This window comes from Taeniopygia guttata, chromosome 3 (assembly GCF_048771995.1).
Source record: "Taeniopygia guttata chromosome 3, bTaeGut7.mat, whole genome shotgun sequence".
In the NCBI taxonomy this organism is placed as follows: Eukaryota; Metazoa; Chordata; class Aves; order Passeriformes; family Estrildidae; genus Taeniopygia; species Taeniopygia guttata.
Genome location: NC_133027.1, coordinates 111,560,068 through 111,580,970, shown reverse-complemented (window position 1 = coordinate 111,580,970; position 20,903 = coordinate 111,560,068). Strand labels below are relative to the sequence as shown.

General features: G+C 40.3%; 1 protein-coding gene across 4 annotated transcripts in view; it reads left to right on the top strand.

The window, feature by feature from the left end:
* Positions 1-2,743, top strand: part of KIF16B (kinesin family member 16B) — a 134,480-nt gene extending 131,737 nt beyond the window's left edge. For all 4 annotated transcript variants that reach the window (XM_041715455.2, XM_041715454.2, XM_030269232.4 and 1 more), the window contains one exon: positions 1,506-2,743. In XM_041715455.2, coding sequence (XP_041571389.2) covers positions 1,506-1,664 — 159 coding nt within the window. In that variant the 3' untranslated portion in view covers positions 1,665-2,743. The remainder of the gene's footprint in view (positions 1-1,505) is intronic.
* The last annotated feature ends 18,160 nt before the right edge of the window (positions 2,744-20,903 follow it).

The following is a 20,903-nucleotide window of genomic DNA, read 5'->3' as shown; positions in this document are numbered from 1 at the left end:
AGAGCAGAGGGATTTTTTACTTTGCCATTAGAGCTATCATGCCAAAACAATGAGTAATGGCTTTAAAGAAAAAGCATCACAGTCAGTTATCTGGCCATACATACCAAGGTGAATGCAATAGATCTTTTGATGTGTCCAGTGAGATATTTTGGTACCTTTGAGCCTTTGGTAGTCATAAACTAGAATTATTGCAGTAACTTTTCACCACAGTGCTAAAATGCTAACAGAATGCTATGCTTTACATTTGATTTTCTACCATATTCATCCTTCAGGAATTACTGGTTTGGGACTTTTTGTAAAGAAGCCTCCTTTGAGAACTAATTATGAAAAATGTTTCTCTGTTTCTCACTTTGAATTACCTCTTAGTCTATTGCAGTTCATTTTGAAGGCATTATCGTAATGAATTTTTTTCATGAGCGTTAATACAACCTGTGGCAGATCTGAATGAAATTGAAAGTTTCACTGTTTCTGCCAAGAGAATAGTTTTTGTCTCAGCTCCTTTTTTTTTTTGGTTTGCTTTTTTTGTTTGTTCTCTTTCTTTGTGTAATATTGAAATAGCTGGTTTCTTAAAAAGATTGTTATAGTTTGGAGGACTTATTCTTGAGAAATGAGTGGATAATTAGGACAGTTTCCTGAAAAAAACACTTCTATGACCCCAAAGCTGCTGCATTCAAATAACTAAATGTTGTGTTCTTCAGAGAAGAATGTGCTTCTCTGGAATGTAAATATATCCCATGGAATTGAAGACCAATGAATGATTTGAAAGTTATCTCTTTCTGTGGTCAGTCTGTAGTACAGAAAAGGAGTTTATCCCTGTGCTTCAGATGAGATTTCTCTTGCAGGTGTTTGGGTGACACTGGATACATATATAGTATCTATCTGATCAAACATTTTACCTAGTGTTTTGTTCAGAAATTCAAAAATTGTAAGTTATTAAGTCACACATACCTGGCAAGTTGCATCTGAATGAACCCACATATCATGGAAGCTTTTTCAGGTTTGGGAAATCTAACTGTTTCAATGTACATCCCCCAGTTTCTCTAGGTACAAATGTGACTGCAGTTTGCACAATGGAAATGAAAGGATTGTGGAAGCTTTATTAGGGAAAGATTTATAAAATCCTTTCGTGTCCATATGTGGTGAATATCCTGCAGCATGGATCTGTGGTTTGCACCTGCTGTGTTTGGTAATGCTAGACAATAGTATTAGCATGTCATGGTTACACGACTGCAAAATAAACTAGGAAGCATCATGCCACCACAGAATAAAAGAGCTGTCAAGCTGGGCATAAGAAGGAAGTGGAAAATACTTATTTTCTGCTTTTCCTGAGCTTAATACAGACATTTCAGTAGACTGTTTTATAAATGTTGATGGTTATTGAAAGGACTGTTCACATCCCGTGGAAATATTTTTTGGGGTTTTTTTGCTGTTAGTTTAATTTTTCAAAGTGGTTGTAATAGATGTGATCAAGTAAACCTTATGACATTTTATATTTCATTCCACAGAAATACCTCAGGAGCTTTTTCTCTGCAATGCTGAAATCTCCATCATCTCCACTGAACATCGATAAAGTGGGGCTGACGTTGTCAAAATACACCATCTGTGAATTCTCACCCTTCTTCAGGAAAGGCGTTTTTGACTACAGCAGCCATGGGACCAGCTAAGTTTTGGGCCAGGATCCTTATGCTGGAGGAGTATAGTTGGAGTGGTGCCTTCACTTTTGTGCAAGAGGAATGAGGGGAAAGAAATAAAAAAGTGTCTCCTCCATACCTGGAAAGTTGCATCCAAACAGAGGCAGTTGGAGACAGGCACGCCCCATGTCAGTGCCTGCATCCTCCTGGCATGGGCTGTACAGACATTTTTGTGTAGGTTGGTCTGTTAATCTGTGCAAAGATTCTGACTCTTGTAATGAGTTTGGATCCCCTCCTTGGCAGCAGTGCTTCCTCCCCATTTGCTCAGATAATTTGTTCTGGCCATTGGAGAGTGTCTCATGTTTACCATGGTGGTGTGTTGTGCTGACAGAGGAGGTTTCTGAGCAGCCTTTTGGTTTCTGTCCAAGCTGTTCCTTAAAGAACAGTTCCTCTTTTGTTTCTTTATAGCATAGTGTCATGTTTAAGGTAATGATCATACCCCACTCTTGTTTCATTTTCTTTCCCTTCTAGATACACTGAGTATTGACTGTATAATTGTATAGTTTTTCTCAGAAGAATTAAAGGGCCTGGGTAACTTGAATGCTTACAAAAATATATGCAGCAGAAAGAATATAATTAAACCCTGTCAGAGTCCTCCACGCTTGGTTGTTTGGAGGCTGAACAAATAATTTGCCATTAATAAAGAAGCAAAGGAAGCAATAGTTACCAAATAACATGGTCAACATCTTTTCAGATTTCATAATCATTCAGACTGTAAATGGAAACTCTGCACTGTACAGAGCTCATAGCTATGCACAAAGTGCTATATATTGTTTTTTAAATAGCTTGTTCACAATATTGTAAAACCTGAGGTTTATTTGCATCAGTTATTAAAATTTACAGGATTTAAATAATAGTACTTTAAAATGACTCAGGACTTCTTCAGACTTGCACATGTATATACAGGTAGAACTCATTTTATATTGCTGCAGATTCAAAAATATGTATACACTGTGACTGGAATTGAGTATGTACATGTTAATGTATAATTGGTTGTATAAAAATCAGAATTGAATTACTTCCATGTATTAAAAGTGCATAATGAAAGGTAAGTTTTGTGTGCCATTTGTTCAGAGTGCGAAACATTTTTTCTGAGTTGACGTCGCTGACCACTGGTGGGTTGTGGCAATAAAACTATTTCATATAATTGAAAATTATTATGAAAACCTAAAGTAATAACACTGGTGGCATTTTTATTTCATGACCTAAATTATAGGAACAGCGGTGTTTTACACATTGATAGTCCCGAGGGAACTGGCCAAGGAAGTGTTTAAGGCACTATTCACCTTCTTTAAGAAGCGATGGCACTCTGACTGAAGAAGGGGAAACATAACCCTCATTTTTAAAAAGTGAAAAGAGGAAGACCCAAGGAACCACAGGCCAGTAAGTCTTACATCAGTGCCTGGCAAGATTATGGATCAGGTCCTTTTGGAAACTGTGCTAAGGCTCACGGTAAATAATGTAGTGATTAGTGACTGCCAATATGCCTTCACTAAAGACAAATCATGCCTGACAAATTTGGTGGCCTGGGAAGACCTTCTAGAACACCTTCCCATACCTACAGGGAGCCTGCAGGAAGGCTGGAGAGCGACAAGGGCATGCAGGAATGGTGGGAATGGCCTTAAGCTGGTTTTATTAGATATTGGGAAGAAATTCCTGACTATAAGGGTGATGAGCACAGGCACAAGTTGCACAGAGAAGCTCTGGGGTTGTGAGAAACCTGATGAGAAGCACGAGGAAAGTGCCATTGCCTGTGGCAGGGGCATTGGAACTAGAGGACTTTTAAGGTCCTTTCCAAACCAGGCCCTTCTATGATTCTATGTTGATGTATAAAGATAAATGGGTTCCATTACTAAGCATAGCCTGCCACAATAAGCATCTTTAATTAAAATTTTAAAAGAAATAGAAAAATAAAAATAGAATGCCTAAATTCAATTTTGAGAGTATTTTTATAATTTTAATTCATTTAAGGGAAAACAAAAGTTAGGGTAAAATTTCTAGGCCCTGTTGTTAACAGGGTAGGATTTATTGCCTTTGTATACATCTGACTTTATCTGACTCTAACTGATTTAGGTATCTTAATGCCTTTGATTGAGAAGCTAAGCATTCCAATCAAACCTGTTGATTCCCAAACTGTTTTTTTTCACTGGGACCTGGCCATTCCTGGATTTCTGCATGCACTGGAGCATTAACTGCCTGTGTTTGGTCACTGGCAGAGACCTGACCTCGTGATCCCAGTGCCTTTGTTACACGTTTCCAGGGCCCTCTGTGCACATTTCATCCTCCTGACCATAAGGTTGTGTCTTCCCTTCCTTCTTCACTCTGCCATTTGGCTTTGCTTGTGCTTCCCAGGTCAGAAAGTGGAGGTTGGGTGCCTGCTGGGCTCCTATGGTAAGCTGAGTAACTGGAGTTTGGTGTTGCAGCAGGTTAATGGAAGACTGGTAAGTGCATGTGGTTGTCTTGCTCTGATGGCTATAAAAGTGCTTCAGAGGAATAAATTACGGATGATTAATGGCTCTGAATCTCACTTCAGAGCCAGTGGTTATTCAGTTTCTCCTTCCTCCTTGGCCTGTTCCCCTTCCTACCTCATTGCAATGAGGTGTGGTAAAGAATTAATTCCTCAGAGTCTTTAGAAAAATTAATTTGTGTAACTGTAGAGTATTATTTCCTGTGTGCCACTTCTGTGAAAGGATGTAGCACAAAAAACAGTAAACTGCCTTTTCTTCTGCACTGATAAACCCATTTCCTACAGTTGTCTTTCCTGCAAAACTACCAGTGTGCCAAGCAGAAATCCATTGCACCACATGGTGAATGCTGGTTATGAAAAGGCAAAAGCAAGCAGGACTCCTGGAGGTATTTTGTGTCACTTTGGATTTGGAGAACCTGTTTAAGAAATACTCAACGTAATAAAGAGTTAAGTCAAGTGAAAAATGTGAATATTCTTTTCTTTTCACTTGAATTTAAAAGAAGACTTGTACTGGATTCCTGTCAACAGTACAAATTGATTCAGGACCAGATGTTCCAGTGGTGTAAGCTTGCCTATAAGATGGTTAATTTATGTTGTCTAGTTTATCTGACCTGCAGTGTTAAATGTGTACGTTGCAAATAACAAAGGTCTGTTAATCACTCTTTTTACAATGTCATCAAGTTAAAAGTTACAGAGTTGTGAATGTAAGCATGAGATTAGGACCACAAGCCCTGGCTACCAGTTTTTCCCACTTTCTTACCTATCTTTCACTGGTATCCAGGGTTTAATCAATGATGGCAAGCTTAGGCTAAGCTAGGAGACATCTTTGAATAATTATATCAGTAAAAAATACGATGGCTGTTTATAACCTACAGTCTCTTAAACTCAGACTTCATGAGAAGTTTTCAACAGTAGCTGAAATGCATATAGCTAGCCATTTTAAAGATGTTCCAATTGCATTTCTCTGTAGATATCCTCAAGCTCTAAAATTGTCCATTAGTTTTATTTTCAACACACTGACACTCTCAACAACATTGTGAAAGTTATTTTCAGGTCTGGTATGAGTGGTGTTTTTTTTTTCCAAGTGCCTAAGTAATTGAGAAATGTCCTTAAGTAAAATCTAATTTATGTATCAGTCCTATATATATTTCAGGCAAAGTGTGTGTTTAAGTACTTTACTATAATGGGGCCATCACACTTATCCATGCAGCTGAAATCACGCCTCCATTAAAGTCACCAAACTGCTTGGTTCATATCCTTGCTGAGCCCACAGCAGTTCTTCATCAATAGGATTGCACCAAAAAAGGCTAAAAAGTACACTGGAGATGGTGCTTGGCTTTTTTCTTTCCTGCATAACATGATTAAATGCAAAAAAACTTTGAGGAAAGCCTTGTTGTTGGTCTTGACCCTGCTCTCCTTTAACTGGAAGTGCTTTTCTCCTCAATATGCTGCTGCTCATAGGCAAAAGTTTGAGCAGCCCTCAAAGCCCTGCAGATAAATGACTCTTGGAAATCTCCTCACTCCTGTAGGTGGAAATTAGAAATAGGTTTGTATTAGACTGTGATAGAGCTCGAAATTTTATATACTCCCAGCTCACCAAAGCCCCAGAATTGGAAAAAATAAATTATTTTTAACTTGCAAGTTTCTTATGTCCATCCTTGGGTTTATTTTCTCTGTGTTTCATTAGATTCTGGGAAAAAAAGAGCAAAAACTTTCTGGCTTCCACCCTCAAAATGGGAAATAGAAGATATTCCTTTGCAGGACAGGCTTCATGAGCAATTAGGATCAATGCAGTTGTACAGACCCCAAACCAGTTAAAGGCTTAAAGTCTGATAAAGATATATTTTCTTAGCAAAGCCTTAAAGTGAATTTTTTAAATATACTATATCCCGCCACTTTTTAAAATTGTTATTTTATTATTTTAAGAGACTGCTTTGTTATTATTGGTAGCAGACCAGAATGCTGCTGTAGATGTACCTTTTTATTCCTAATACAATGAAAACAAAGTTGATTAGGAACCAAAATTTCATAAAATATAATCAGTTAAGGTTGGAAAAGGCTTTTAGGATCATCAAGTCCAACCATTACCCCAGAGCTGCTGTGTCACCAATAAACCATGTCCCCAAGTGCCACCCACACCTTATTTGAACATTTCAAAGGCTGGTTATTGTACAATTTCCCTGGGCATCCTGTCCCATTGCCAGACTACCCTTTCACCAAAGAAATATTTCTTAATATCTAATCTAGACCTCCTCTGTTGCAACTTGAGAAAGAAGCAAGTAGGGAAAGTGAACTGTGACCTGAAAATGAATTTTGTGGGAAAGAGGTAAACTTCCTTATGCCACCTGTCTAGTGCAATTAAATCCATAAATGAGTTTATCCAACTGGCTGAAAACACCTGACCACAAACAGTACTGTTCTTTCATCTTTTTGAAACTGAGTTTTGGAAGGAGTGTGTTGGGAAGCCATATTAAGGGTGAACATTAATGTTTGACAAAGTGTAGGCAAGCTTTAGTCTCATGTTTGCAGTGTGTAACAAGTCTTAGAAGCAAAAATGCAAGTGGCAGCATGGGAAACCCTGTATTTTTTTCCTTCTATGCAACTTTGTTTTCTTTATAAATACTGGCAATTTTCTCCAAAGTTATGCTGACACACAGCTTTTGCTCTCACACAGAGTTTTGGCAGTACTTTGGTGGTTATTTTTTGAAACTGGTCTCAGAAAAAGAAATAGGTCTAAGAGAAAAGTTTACAGACTTTTTTAAAGTCCTCAGTTTCTTTTGGTAGCTTCTTCTATATTCTCATGACAGTTTTGTCTGGGTGGCATGTTCTTGTTCTTTGTAAGTTTTCAATTACTTCCTGTCAGTAGTCTTATTTTACAGGTGGTTTATAAGAATGTGCTGGGAAGAGTTGAAGAGAAAGCAAATCCTTTATTATATGACAAATGGTAGTTAATCTTCTGATAACTTATTCTGATCTCCTGTTTTTCTGTTTCCTTAAAGGCATGGATCAGAGATCATCAACTGAAACCACATTTTAGTTGTGTTCTGCAAAATTGGTGTCCTTGATTATTGATATTGGGAATTACAAGAGAAATCAGAATCTCAAAAATGAGCAAGTGAAAATTGTTAATGGTGTTGTCGTTGTTCTGCCTGGGAAATCAGTGTGTTTTCAGGACTTCTGCATCATGGTTGGTTTTTTTCCCAAATTGGAACACCTTGGAGATGTAAGGGTTGCAGATTACTCCTTTCCATGGTGAGGAGTAGTATGCTGATAATGGGTGTAAAATGAATCCACTGATAATGAGAGCTTCAAGAATTGTTCTATGGAAACTAATGACTTGTTTTTCTCATTGGGTTCAAAGGAAGAAGGCAATGCTCTACTGCTAAAAAAACAAGCCATGGCACATTTTCATCCATAGCCACCTCCAATTCTCATTATTTTAGTAGCTGAGCAACAGGAGAAGAGTGCTGGACAACGCAGAGGCAGCAGAGCTCTCTGAAAGATTAGCATAAGAGAATGTGAACAATTAAATACATATCTCAGTCTGTCCTGTGCTCAGATCTGTCCTGTTCTGAGCTTGGGAGTGTTCATTAATGCAGTGTGGATAAAAGAATATGCCAGTTCTGGGAAGCAAGTGCTTCCAGGATGTGCAGCAGACACCCTCTGGGCTCCAGCAGAGAAAGGCTGCAATGTGTACAGGAGCAATGTGTAAAATCAGAACCTTGGAAAAGCTTCCAAGCTGCCTGAGCGTGTCGATTGTGGCACCTGCTTGCATCAGCAGGTGCTCAGGTTTATGTGCCCAGATGAAGTTACCTCTTAACATCTTAATTATGTGCCAGACTCTGGCTGTATCTATTGTGTGAGTAGTTCTTGGTGTTGTTAAGAGAGGCAATGGAGAATGGAAGTATGCAAAAAAATTTGCAAGAAAATAAAAACAACCTCAGACCAAACAAACAAAACAAACTCAAGTGATTGTTTGGGAAAAAAAAAAAGGTATCACAAACTTCTTAATCTGTATTAACATTTGCATAACATTATTTAATGAATGGACAGAGAATTGCTCAAATTTGTCAAGTCTATCAGCAAATTGAGAGCATCTCTCAGCACAGCTCATTTTATATGCGAGGGGATTTCACTACCCCTGTTCTTTTGTAGTGGTGGAACAGGGTTATATGTTCATCCAGGGTTCTGCTGGGTATATTGGCAACATGTATTTCATTCTGTGTGAATTAAATCAAGGGTGGAATTTAAAAGTCAATATTGAGTAATCTGGCCTTTAAAAGCATGATGAGATTTTACAAGTCAAATTTTGACCTGTTAATTAGCACTCATCTGGGATCCTGCACACTGCAGGACAAAAGCCACATAATTTTCACTATACCATTTTGAAGACTCTTGAATAACCTTTGACAAGGCTGCTACATGAGATTGTCTTGATGATACTCTGGAAAATCAGCGACAACAGGACTTTCTTGGGTTAAATGATTTATTATCCAGGCATGAAAACTTGGGCTGTGGTTATTAAGGCTGCACAGAGCTGTCTGCTAGAAATTTCTTGGTATCTGTCCTGGTTTAAAGGACTAGGTGTCTGCCAGTGAAGGTGGGAAGCTCCCTTGGAATGGAAAATGTGATCCCCTTCCCTCCAAGTTATTATAACTTTGAAATTACAAGGCTTTCATGTCGCCCTGTTCTTTTGAAAGTTTTAAAGTTCTTCTAAGTTCTTGCTCGCCCACCACTTGCTGAGTGCTGCCCAGCAAATTCCCAAGCAGTGGCTCCTGAGCAGCTTTTCCCCAGTTTTATGTTGGACCATGTGATCTGGAAAATCCTTTTGACCAGCTGTGATCAGCTGTCCCAGCACTTGTGCCCCTCCCAGCCTCTTCCATAGCAGAAAAGTCCTTGCCTTAGTGTAAGCACTGCTTGGCATCAGCTAAATGGTGTATTAACAATGTTTTCTTGTCCTAAATCCAAAGCACAGCACTGTACCAGCCTGCAGCTAAAAGTAGCTCTAACCCAGCCAAAACCAAGATACATTGAACTCAAAATAACTGGTTTGTTTTATGAGCCTTTGATTTGTTTGTACTTTGGCCAATAATCACCATTCAGCTTTTCTTCCCTTGGCAGATCCCCATTCAAACTGCAAGAAATTAGTGGTGGCAGGATGGTAGAGGCAAAAGGGGACCAAGAAAGGTGATGGTGCCAGTTGGGCACCCCAACAGCCAAGTGTTAACACCCCTTCCCCAGGTTATCCTGCTTGATGAAACTCAGGACTCAGTGCTAACTTCCTACCACTTCCCACAAGTCATGGTGAAGGAGCTGCTTTGTGTTTTCTCTGCAGGTTACAATAATGTTCCATTCCTCTGGTTCCTTTGTTCAAGCCCTTTTAAAAGTAAATCACTTTTCAGTCACATCTGTTTTGATTAAATGCATGTGTAATTTTGATCCCTGTTCACTGCCTTGTGCAATTTTACTGTTCCCTTACATATTGCAGAGATGTGCAATATGTGGGGGAAAAAAATTGAACCTGAAATACCCATTTTTTTTGTATTTCTTCTTGCTTCCTCCAGCTTTATGATGTGAACCCCCTGTTTTCACCTTCACACAGAAATAGACCTTCAAGGACAATTTTATACTGGCTGGTCTCCAGGTAACCTAAAATTGTGATTCCCTTATTATTGAACCTAAGCTTGTAACTGAAACTGAACTCTCGTCCCTTTTCAAACCCCTTGGTGCAAAACATCAAGGGTTTTCCATCTCCATCAAGTAGAAGTCACTGAAGCTGGGAATGTATTGAAACAGCAAGGGGTTAAATCTGCAGCTAATGCTTTAGATTATGTTGATTTACTAACCCCATTACCATTACTAACCCCATTATAAAAATGTCCAAGAACTGATGTTGTTAGGTCTCTTAGGGACAGACTTGAGAGAGAACCAAACCAATTCACAGCTCTAAAAAGGAAGAAGAATAAAGGGCCTGTGAGTGGAAACCAGCAGAATTGTATGCCATGTTAACAGGCCATAGGCCAAATCCAAGTGCTAATAATGAAAAACTCAGCAGCCAGCCTGGCCATGTGGCTGTGCACAGGGCTGGGTAAGGGCACATCTCAGTTCCAGAGGGCCATGCCAGGACACAGGAGTGCTGAAAGGCTCCAAGGCTTCCCCTGCCCATGCTCCCAGCCTGGGAGCTGTTGACAGATGGTTTGCATGCTGGAGAAATCAAAGCCAGGATTTCTGCAGCCACGTGGGTACCCCAGAGAGCCCCTCCTTGCCAGCCATTAGCTCAGGTAACACAAACAAGGCCAGGAAAAGCAGAAAAACAAACTTCCCTTCTGATTTTGTTGCCAAATGCTTCTTTACTGCGTGGCATGGAAGAAGAGTCCTGGCCAGATGGTGAGGAGGACCCCAAGGGTGCAGGCAGCCCTGGGACAAGTGCTGCCCATCTCTTCTCCCAGCTCTGCACTGGAATTTGACTCTTTTCCTGCACTGCTCCAATATGGACTGAGAACACAGCACCATTTTCTGGCTACACAGACCACACATTCATTTGAACAGAAAACTCTGGATGTGATTTAGCACAAGGAGATGGAAAGTGCAGAGAATGTGGCAGTGAGTTTGGATTTGCAGATCTTTGGGCATCCAGGTTTTTGGAGGAGTGGACTCAAAAATATTTATATGTATTGTCCCTTGTTCAGTGAATCAGATTACAAGTAATTCTAGGGTCTGTGAGGCTGGTGACTGGTGGTCTTGCCTTATGTTATTTTCCTCTTAATCTTGCCTGTTTTTGCTTCTACAGAAATGCCTTGACAAGACACTACAGCAATTTTCCCAGCAGATATGATAGTCCATCTCTGGAGGCTTTAGAAGATGTTTGCTCAAAGAGGGAGCATTCTCTGTACCACCCCTTCTGTTAAAGTACTAAATTAGGATATCAGTTATTACATCTTACTGCACAAATTACCATTTATGCAATTGTAAGTCTGTCTCTACTGAGCAACCATTTTTATGGTGATGATCTTAGTATTTACATTAAAATTGCAGAACACAATGTAAATTGTGTATTCTAACCTGCAATTTTTGACAGAAATTTACACATGCACAATAACTTATTTTTTCTTCTTAAGCAACAGCAATCATAAGTAATGTGCAGAAACATTCATAACCAGTCTTGCATGAAAGCTCCATTTTTCCCTCAGTAACCTGCTGTAATTACAGTGTACATCAATTCTGCCATAGGTATATACACCAGATTTTGTTTTTCCTTTATCCTCATACAATTTTAATGACTATCCCTGCTTAGAATACAGCATTTTAAATTAAAAAATTAAAAATTTAGAAGAAGTTTGTTTCCCTGACAACAGTGACAGCAACATTTAATACCCCTCTGTGTGATTTGTAGATAAATATATACAGTTGCTGATACTAGCGAGATAACGTGCCTGGGGCTAATTGTGCCATTACAAATATTTGAAGCCTGAGCTTGATAATGTAGGTCATGGTACTTAAATATGTATGAACTGAACTAATTTGACTTTCTTGCTGCTTGCCAGCATATTGACAGAACCTTTGGTAAAGGTAAATGATTGTCACAAAGCAGCTGAACTGTGCTGGGCACAGCTGATCACATATTGATCAGGCACTGTGGAGCTTTGTGTTTATTTGGATTTGTGGTGGCAGCTCAAAGGAAGAGGCTCACATGGGATCATGGGGCTTGTGAAGCAGATCCTGCTGTCTTCCTTCAGGCTGTCTTCTCCTGGGTTCTAGCTGTGGGACACCCCAGAGGTATGTAGCAGAGCTTTGCCTAAGTAAGCCCTGCATAAGGATGGCAGCCCCGATTCTGACTGACCAGTGTCCAGGATTGGGCCTGAGAGGAACTGTAGGGGTCTGGGTTTTGCTCAGAACCGTGAACAGGACTGCCCTGTGGTTGGGTCTGTAGTTTGGGGCTCTGCAGAGCAGCCACAAAGTCATGGTGTGGTCATCCCGTGACGGTAAGGCTGGTCTGGATGTGGCCAGAGACAGGATCCCCTCAGAGCAGCTGACAAGGGCCTTCTGGACTTTTTGCATTCCACATTATTGACTTATTAAGACAGAAGAGATGAGGGGAAATGCCAAGCTGTTTGGTATAATCATTGTGTCTTGCCCTGTGGCTATATGAGAAATCATTTAAGCTCCCTGTATGCAAAGTAGTTCTGCTTATGGTGATCCCCAATGCTCAGTTTTGTCCTATCAAGCATCAAGCTCAGTGAAAAAAAAAGTGAAATAAAACCCTTTATGCTCATCAATGAGCATTATTTTTAAGCTCAGGACTCCTGGTTTAGCCAGCAAAGAGCTTTGGCCAGGCTCAGAGGTGCTTTGCCCCTCAAAGCAGATTGCAGTTAGAGGTGAGGAAACCTGATTCCTTGGCTCTGCTCCTCTGATCTCCAGGCAGAGCTTTGCTGGTGAAAAATTCCTTCTGCACTTTGACTCGGGGCAGTCCCTTGGGCTGTTGGCAAATGAACACTTGCAACATTGCTGAGTGCCAAGTTTGGGTATGGACAGAGTGAAATGTTTAAATGTTTCATTGCTCATCTCCACTTTTCATATTCTTTCATCGCTAATGAGGCGGGTGCTGTGTCAGAACTCAAAATGTCCCTCAGACATTTTTGGAGGTTCCGTGCCCAGGTCAGAAGCATTTGAGACCCTGGCAGGCAGCTGGAAACAGCTGTGATTTTGGGTTTGAGCCATGGAATGATTTACCAACCTTGCAGGAAGAACAAGAAGTCACAAAAATTTAGATATTATGGTAGAAGTAGTTACAAAGTAGAGGGAAGAATTTTTGAGTGCTGTACAGGGGGGTTTTAAGTCTTGTACAGGGGGGTTTTGGTTTTGTACATGGGGGTCAGAAGTTTTAAGATGGAGGGATTTGGGCCTGCCCTGTCCTCCCTCTTTCTTCTTCCTTCCCTCCATGTTCTTGGTGATGTTGGCACTCACAGATTGGTTTAGAGTAGAAAAGCACCATTTAATATAGGTAATAGGCATTGGGGAAAAACTGTAACATGTAACACGTAATGTACCATATAAAAGATAGAAAAGCACCATTTAATATAGTTAAGAGGCATTGGGGAAAAACTGTACCCATGTAACACGTAATGTACCATATAAAAGACAGCAGCAGCCCTGGGCGGGGAGAGAAGAAGCAGTCGGGAGTCAGAGAGGATGTCAGGGTGTGTGTGTGCCTCTGCCTGAGCTGTGAGCAAACCACAGCAGCTCAAGGAGAAAATCTTTTAGATAACTTGCAATAAACAACCTAGAGATGGAACAACAGAAGATTTCTGAGCTTTTTTTTGAAAGCACGGGTTGGAGGAGAGACTTTTCCACCACACAGAGCCACACCTGACCTAGAGGTGAGCTCTGGCAGTGCTGAACTCAGTGAAAATTTACAGGTGGTAAGGATTAGCTAAGGCTAATCCCAACCCCAGTGTCACAAAACCTGGGAGGCAGAACTGTGGTCCTCTCCCTTTTGGAGTGGCACCAGTGCATCATCCCTAAGGCTGTGTCACCTGATGGCTGCACCAGCATAGCATACATGAATTTCCTTGGAGGCTTTGATAGATGGAGATGTTTGTTGTCCTCATTGCATCAGCAAAATCTTAAACAGGGTTGTTGAAGCTGGCTTCAATCCTCAACATGTGCCTGCTGCTGGACCTTGGGTGAAGTCAACAGTGTTACAGCATTTTATAGAGTGTGAGGCACTCAGCACAAGCTGTGGGGAAATATAATCATGAAAGTGGCATATTTTAGGGGGATGGAATTTCAGCAGCACAGAACACTGCTCCTGCAGGGCTCTTAGCTGGGAAATGGGCTGCCACAAGTCACCTAATAAAGCTCCGGGCAACATGCTGTGATGAATCATGTTGGAAAGCAGGAAAAGCAGACATAAAGGGAGAAGATGTAATGAGAAAGAAAAGGCTTGAAAATCTAAGCCTTGTGGTTCAGATCACATTAAAAGGATTATTTAGATGTGAGTTACGGGGTTGGAAATTCTATATCTAACTGGACAAACCATGTGCTGTCCTATTACAGCAAGTTCTGCTTAAAACTTTTTAGATTTTACATGCTGAAATAATGTTACACATAGCCAGTCTTGGTCCATGCCAGTAATTAATTTGAGTGCAATTAATCTGAGGGAAGATGACATCTTTTGTCAGCAACAGGTAATCCTTCCAAGCAAAGGTAAAGCTGAGCAAGCAGTTGAAAGGGAAGTCATTAACAACATTCTCCTTCTCCTGCAATTTGTCTTCACATCCTGTTATTTCCCTGGATGGATGACCTAAACACAGAGAATAACTAAACAAAAAAAAAGACGCCCTTTTGAGCTTCTGCAACTGGTCTTTCTGGTTGAAAGGAAAGCTTTCCTTGGTATATGTTGATATTTCTTAAATGAGATACTTTGATGGTCCCTTACAGATTTAGCTTGTCTCAAATAAATGTGGAAATTAAAGGAAATATGCAACGTCTAGGACAATTATATTGGTTGAAGAAAGATTCGTTGCAAGTGTCTTTGCTCAGATTTAACACATTTAGATATATTTATGTCTGTGACTTCTTTGCTGGAGTCTGTCAGGAATATGACCCCCTTTTGGGTACCACAGGAGGCAGCATTAGACAGTTTTCCATGGCTCAGCCATCCAGTGCTACCAGAGACTGTCTGGGGAGCTCTGCAGTAATGTCAATTAGCCATAAAAGTTCTGCAAACAAGCATTCTGCCACCTCCTTATGCATCCCCTGCTGCTCACAGTGACACAGTAATGTCCAGAGCTAAAAAACTGTGCTGGAGCATCGCTGTCTTTTGCAGCTCCTCTGGTGATCTAAGCGGTGTTTTCCTGGACATAGTCTCAAATGGAGGTTGGGTTGTCAAACTGAAAAAAGAGGATTTAGCCTTTGGTATCCTTTCTCAGGATATGCTTTTCAAACTGGAATGCCAGCAGTTTGCATCCAATTTCTTTTGAACTAAATATATTCACTCTGATTTTTTGTCTGCGCTTTTCTCTCGGATGGTGTTTCTGCAGGTGATTGGGGAATCCCTTAGCTCCAGGGGATCAGCAGGCATTATTTACCTTTTCTGTCCTCAATTCCCCCATATGTTTATTTATTTACTGCCATTCCTTTGATTTGAAAAAGGAAAAGCACAGATGTTTGAGGAGTGTCTGCCTTTTCTCCATTGTAATTAATTATCTATTATCTATTCAGGGTGCTGCATCCATTTCTCCATCAGGGGCTGTATAACTCTGGGAGGAGTTTCCCACATGGAAATCTCTTCTCTGACCTCCCCAAGGGGCATGAAGTATGGATCTGTCCCACCTGTGTGAGATGGAAGAAGAAGCTCAAAAGCTCTTAGCACTCCCATCATGCAAACATAGAGCTGGGTGCAGGAAAAGGATGCAGCAACAATTGCCACATTGGTGACAGCCTTGAAAGGGAGATAAGAATGAACACAGCACTTAAATTCAGGGACTAGGGGATGTGCCTATTCCCTTCTCTGCAGCACCACCTGGAAAATAAATCCTGGTGTTGAGGAGACTTTCTTTGGGCAAGCACTTTCATACTGGATCTTTCTGTGTGGTATTTCCCACACAGCATCCACCAGTCCGAGATGAGCCTTCAGTGCTTTTTCCCAACTGCAAACGATGCATCTTTTAACCCAGGGCTACAAATCTGCTGCGTGCCATCCACGTGGATGAGGTTGCCCATGTGCTCACATGGGTTTTCTGAGCACTGCCAGCAGCTGGGGGCATGCAGATCTGTATCTAATGCTCCTTTGCACAGAAGTGCTTCCTCCCTTTTTGAAATGCTGTGGGTGCTCCACAGATGAAGGATGCTCAGGGTGCATCTATGCATTAAACTTGGCTTAACTCATTTGTTCTTTAATCGTTCATTATCCAGATGGGAGCAACTTCAAAGTGCTGTTCTCAGCAAGACACATTCCTCCCTATCACTTGAATATGCCCAAAGCCTGTTTCATGAAAAAACTTCGACCTTTTTTTCAAATGTATGGTATTTCAAAGTCACTTTATGATTAGACCAGGATCACTAGCAGTTAAATCCATCATGATCCAAAAGTGTTTGAGGGCATATTTTACCTAAGTCATGTTGTAGGCATAAAGGGCTCAGCTGTAAAGGCCTCCTAGTGTGCCCTGGCTCCACATAAAAGAAAAATAATGGATATTTTCATAAATAAAAGTGCAGACCATCATATGCACTCATAATCTCAGAGTAATTAAGCAGCTGGGGAGAATGATGATTCATACCAAGACTCACTGTGCTCAGAGTCCTTTTTCTGTATGTTTGAACATGTTGCTAAGAAATCTTGTAAAAAATGTATTATTCCCTGGTTAAAAAGCTGCCTTCTGGGGATAAGGCAAATAGCCTTTTATTTGTAATTGTGTATCATGATATATAACACAATCTGATGAACTTTCAAAGGGAACAGTGTGAGACCTTGCAGAGGAGCATTTCTGGGAGAAGTAATCCAATGCTGAGGGCTCAGCCTGCAGTGGAGGCACTGCCCTGCAGAGGTTTAAGTGTTGTGAACTCCTGCCATGTGTCTCGTGGTGTTGGGGGTCACAGAGCACCACAGGCAGTGGGAATTTTTTGCTTCTCTCTGAGTATCAGCTTTCATCAAAAAAGTGTTTTTTCTTTTTTACTTCAGTCCTCGTGGTGTAAGAAAAATGGGCAGAAATGTGGCAGTGCAGGCTGAAAAATCCAACAAAAATAACTCAGGTTGACTTAACATCTATCTTGTGATTAATATTGGGGCTGACTTGCCAATTTATACTATTTGAAAGGGCAAATTAAATAACCTGTAACATTTTTATACTACCCTTCAGATGTGGATTGAAAAGCCCTTTCAGATGTGAAACTGTCTTTTGTGATATACTTGTGATAGAGTGTTTCTGTGAATTTGGGATAATTTGGTCTTATTTTCCTACAGTGATTTTTCTTAATTCTGCCTCACTTTTCCATGAGTGATGGTCTGTACTTATGCACTGCTCTCAGTGGGACCTATAGAACCCTGTGCTATCCAGTTATTTCACCACAAAATTATCTGTCTGGGGATTTCAGCTGCCTGGAGGTTAATCTGGAGAAGGGCAGGTGTACAGAAAAGGACTGACAACTGAGAAGTGACAGCAAGAAGGCTGAGCCAGGAAATCCCCCAGGAAGAAGAGCAGCTCCATGCATTCCCCAGCTGACTTGGCTCACAGGTTTTCAAGAAAAATATCCAGGTTAGAGCAAAATAGAGTGCCTTCCTCCTGCTAGCTTTTAAAAATGATTTTTGCTTGAGTAATGCCAAGCTCATTTGATGTAAATGTGTACAGGAATAAGATTATTGAATGAACATAAAACCCTAGAACTGATTTGGTTCATTTAGTTCCAGCCCCTTCACCATGGGCAAGGATGTCCCTCACTGGATCAATTTGCTCATGGCCCCTGGTCTTGACCACTCCCAAAGGTATCTGTGATAATTTAATGATTTTTGTGTATAAATAAGCACCTATTGGGAGAGGTTGCGGTGGTTACTGTGAATAAGAAGCTTGGAAGTGATGAAACACAATCTCCAAGCAAATCCTGTGGTCAGCATCTCATTCCATGGTGCTCCTTTCCCCTCTTGCCTAGAAATAATAGGCATAATTTTTCACCAAGACACAATTTATGTGGCAAACAAAATCACAGCAGCAGTAAGAGTTAAGCAGTACACTCCAGGAATCTCACTGCTGTGTAAAAGTAGATATAGCAGCTATGGTTATGCACTGATAATTGGCATCTCTGGCTCCACTGTAAGTATTTATTTACACCACCATTTAGGAGGAACTTTTCTGTGAGCTGATGGTGGTTCAGCCCAGCTGCCTTGCCAAAATCTTGCCATTTTTTTGCTTTACATTACCTCCCCTCAATACAAACTCATCTTTTGCACCCCCAAACAGGTCAAATGTTTTGTTAAGTCTCAAGTGACTGACCACCTCCTTGTAATTTGGAGCTTCTTTCTGCTTCAACCTTTCCCAGTTCCTCAAGGTTTTCTAGTTCTTCCTATTTAGTTCTTCCTATTTATTTCTTCCTATGATCCACAATTGTGCTGATAAAGCCTTTGATTTGCAGTTGATAACCTACTCTCCTGTAGATATTATATGTCTGTTTGAGCAAACTCTGTTGCTTTCTGTCCTTCAAATGTCCCAGACAGAGGAAAGGTTAAGGGGAATATGCTCTGGAAAGGTGCCAGAGGATTTGGGTGGTGATGCTCTGAGGATGTGCTTGAGAAGTATAAAGTGTGCTTGTCAGGTTTCATGCTTAAAATCAACTCATCTCAGAACCTGTGAGAAATAAAAGGCTTTGGAGGAGCACGGGATGTTTCCCTCAGCAGCTCAGTGTGCATCGTACTGCAATCAGCTGTGCTTGCTCCCTGCACCCACCTGGTGAAATGTGTGCTTGGGGAAAAAATTAAACTTACTTTTTACTCACAAGTGTAGACTAATTTACATCTCAAATCCTGAAGTCAATGAAAAGTTAATTCATAATGCTGGTATTGAAGATGATTAATCCAGTTTGGGATATGAGGTAAGGAATTACCATTTTTGGTGAGATGAACACCAGGACCTGATTCTCCTCTGTGCATTCCTCTGCTTGAGATTTAGTTTTGAAGGTGGTTAGGAATGTTTACCTTTTATGATTGGAAAATAGCACTGTATAAAGCGTGGCAATTTTTCTCCCTTTATGAGTTAAATTGCTAAATTCCTGCCTGGAACTTTGTGGAGAGTCTCTAATTCAAATTGACAGCGGGCTGCAATGCCAAATAATAAGGTACATTTTACATATTTATGCATATATGTGTGGGACAGGAATTATTTCATGTTAATTGAGAGAATGGCAGGGAGTTATACAATGTGGATTACTATTTTTTTTTTCTGATATACTTCATCTACCCTTCCTGAACTCAAAGATGATAATATTAGTAGTTTCCATTTGCAGCAAAGCAGCAACTCTGATGTGTCCCTAATATCTGCCAGCACTGGCACCTCCTTTGCTGCATAAAGATACAAGAATATCTTTTCAACCTGATTTGGTGTTCATTAACACCTTTTAAAATTATGGTTATAGCCAAGAATTTACTTATATGTGGCACTGCATCTACTTCTTAAGCTAATAGATCATCTTCTGTAATCTTTGGTGTTGCTAAGTCCCCCAAAATGGGGTGATACCCATTTACATTAGCTGGGCCTCATCTCTCAGAAAGCATTTCTGAAGGCCATACACTTTGGGGGACATGATTATTTAGGATTGTTGCAGTCATAGGTGTTATTTACCATTAATAAATCAGACTGTTTTCAATCCATATCCATCACCACAGGACCACTGAAGAGAGCCACAGCTAGGATTTCTCTTTAGTGAAAGCATTAACAAGGTGTACCTGTTGAGTGAGGGCTGCTTTACCATTAAAATCCTTAACTTCCGTGGGAATGAAACTTTTATTTATTTTCCTTCCCCTCAAGGTTACAGCCACAAATCTGTTTTACATGCAAGAGTAGTGTGAAATCACTTAAATGAGCCATGGAAGGGCTGAGTGGGAGATGCAATAAGCAGGTTGTTGTGTTGGCAGAATTCCTGACGTGCTAATGTACTCATGGAAAATGTCTGGTTCTGCTGGTAAAGTGGGGCTAAGGCAAGCCAGACCATTTATCCCCACACACAGAGCAGAGCAGGCTGAACCTAAAGGTGTTTGAGTGATAATTGATCTGTCCTTTTGAGTGAGCCCTCCTGCAAGCTCATTCTCACTCCAGCCCCAGCAGAAGGCTACTCCCAGTTTTTTGTCCCATAAATGAAAACAAAAATCAGTGAGACAAATTTATCAGAAGGATATTTTGTAGTGGTGATCCCTGCCCCAAGCTCGGTGTTCTCTCTGGGCAATACAATAATGAGTAATTAAACACCCCTACCCTTCCAATTAAAGTTCCCAAAGTGCTGGCTAAGCGTGAATTACAGTAAGGCTATGAGAGACAGACAGCAAACTCTAAACCTCAATTTGCAGGCAAGAAAGACCCAGTTTGTCAGAGGAGGTTGATTTAAAAACCACCATGAAAACTGTTGCTGCTTGCAAATCAATATTCAAAACACCTGAAGTTCAGCAGGACCAAGTTTCCCCTTTAGGGATCCTCTGTGCCCTGTAAACATCACAAACAAAAGTCTAGTCCCAAAGGTGAAGTAAAGGTAAATTTATTACTGCTTAACCATTCTGAATAATTTTCAAATATATCGTGATGAAGCACTGTAATTAATGTGTGAGTTTAATTTAGAGTAGGTATTTACCAATCAAATTATATCTGACAGAGGTCTTGAAGGGATGGAAGTGATCTTAAAAAAAAACCTCAGTATGTGTATCAGTAATATTCAAAAAATCAATGTTGTCATCAAGCCATATTGACCTTCTTAGAAGCTGTGTTTTCTTAAATTACATCTCTGAAATAAGATTAAAACTTTTCATTAAGCCTGTAGAGTTTCCTTAAAATAAATAAAAAGCACCAAAGCATTTCTTATTGATCCTGAGTCTCATAATAAGTCTTTAAATCCAAACAAATCCAAATGAAAAAACGCAAACCAGACAATCCCAACAATCCTCCTCCATTATCTATCTGCATCAAGGGAAGTTAAAATTTAATACATATTTTGTAAATGTTTAATTATTAATGGTGGGATTTTTCTTGTTGCCCCTTTTGGTGTGCCAA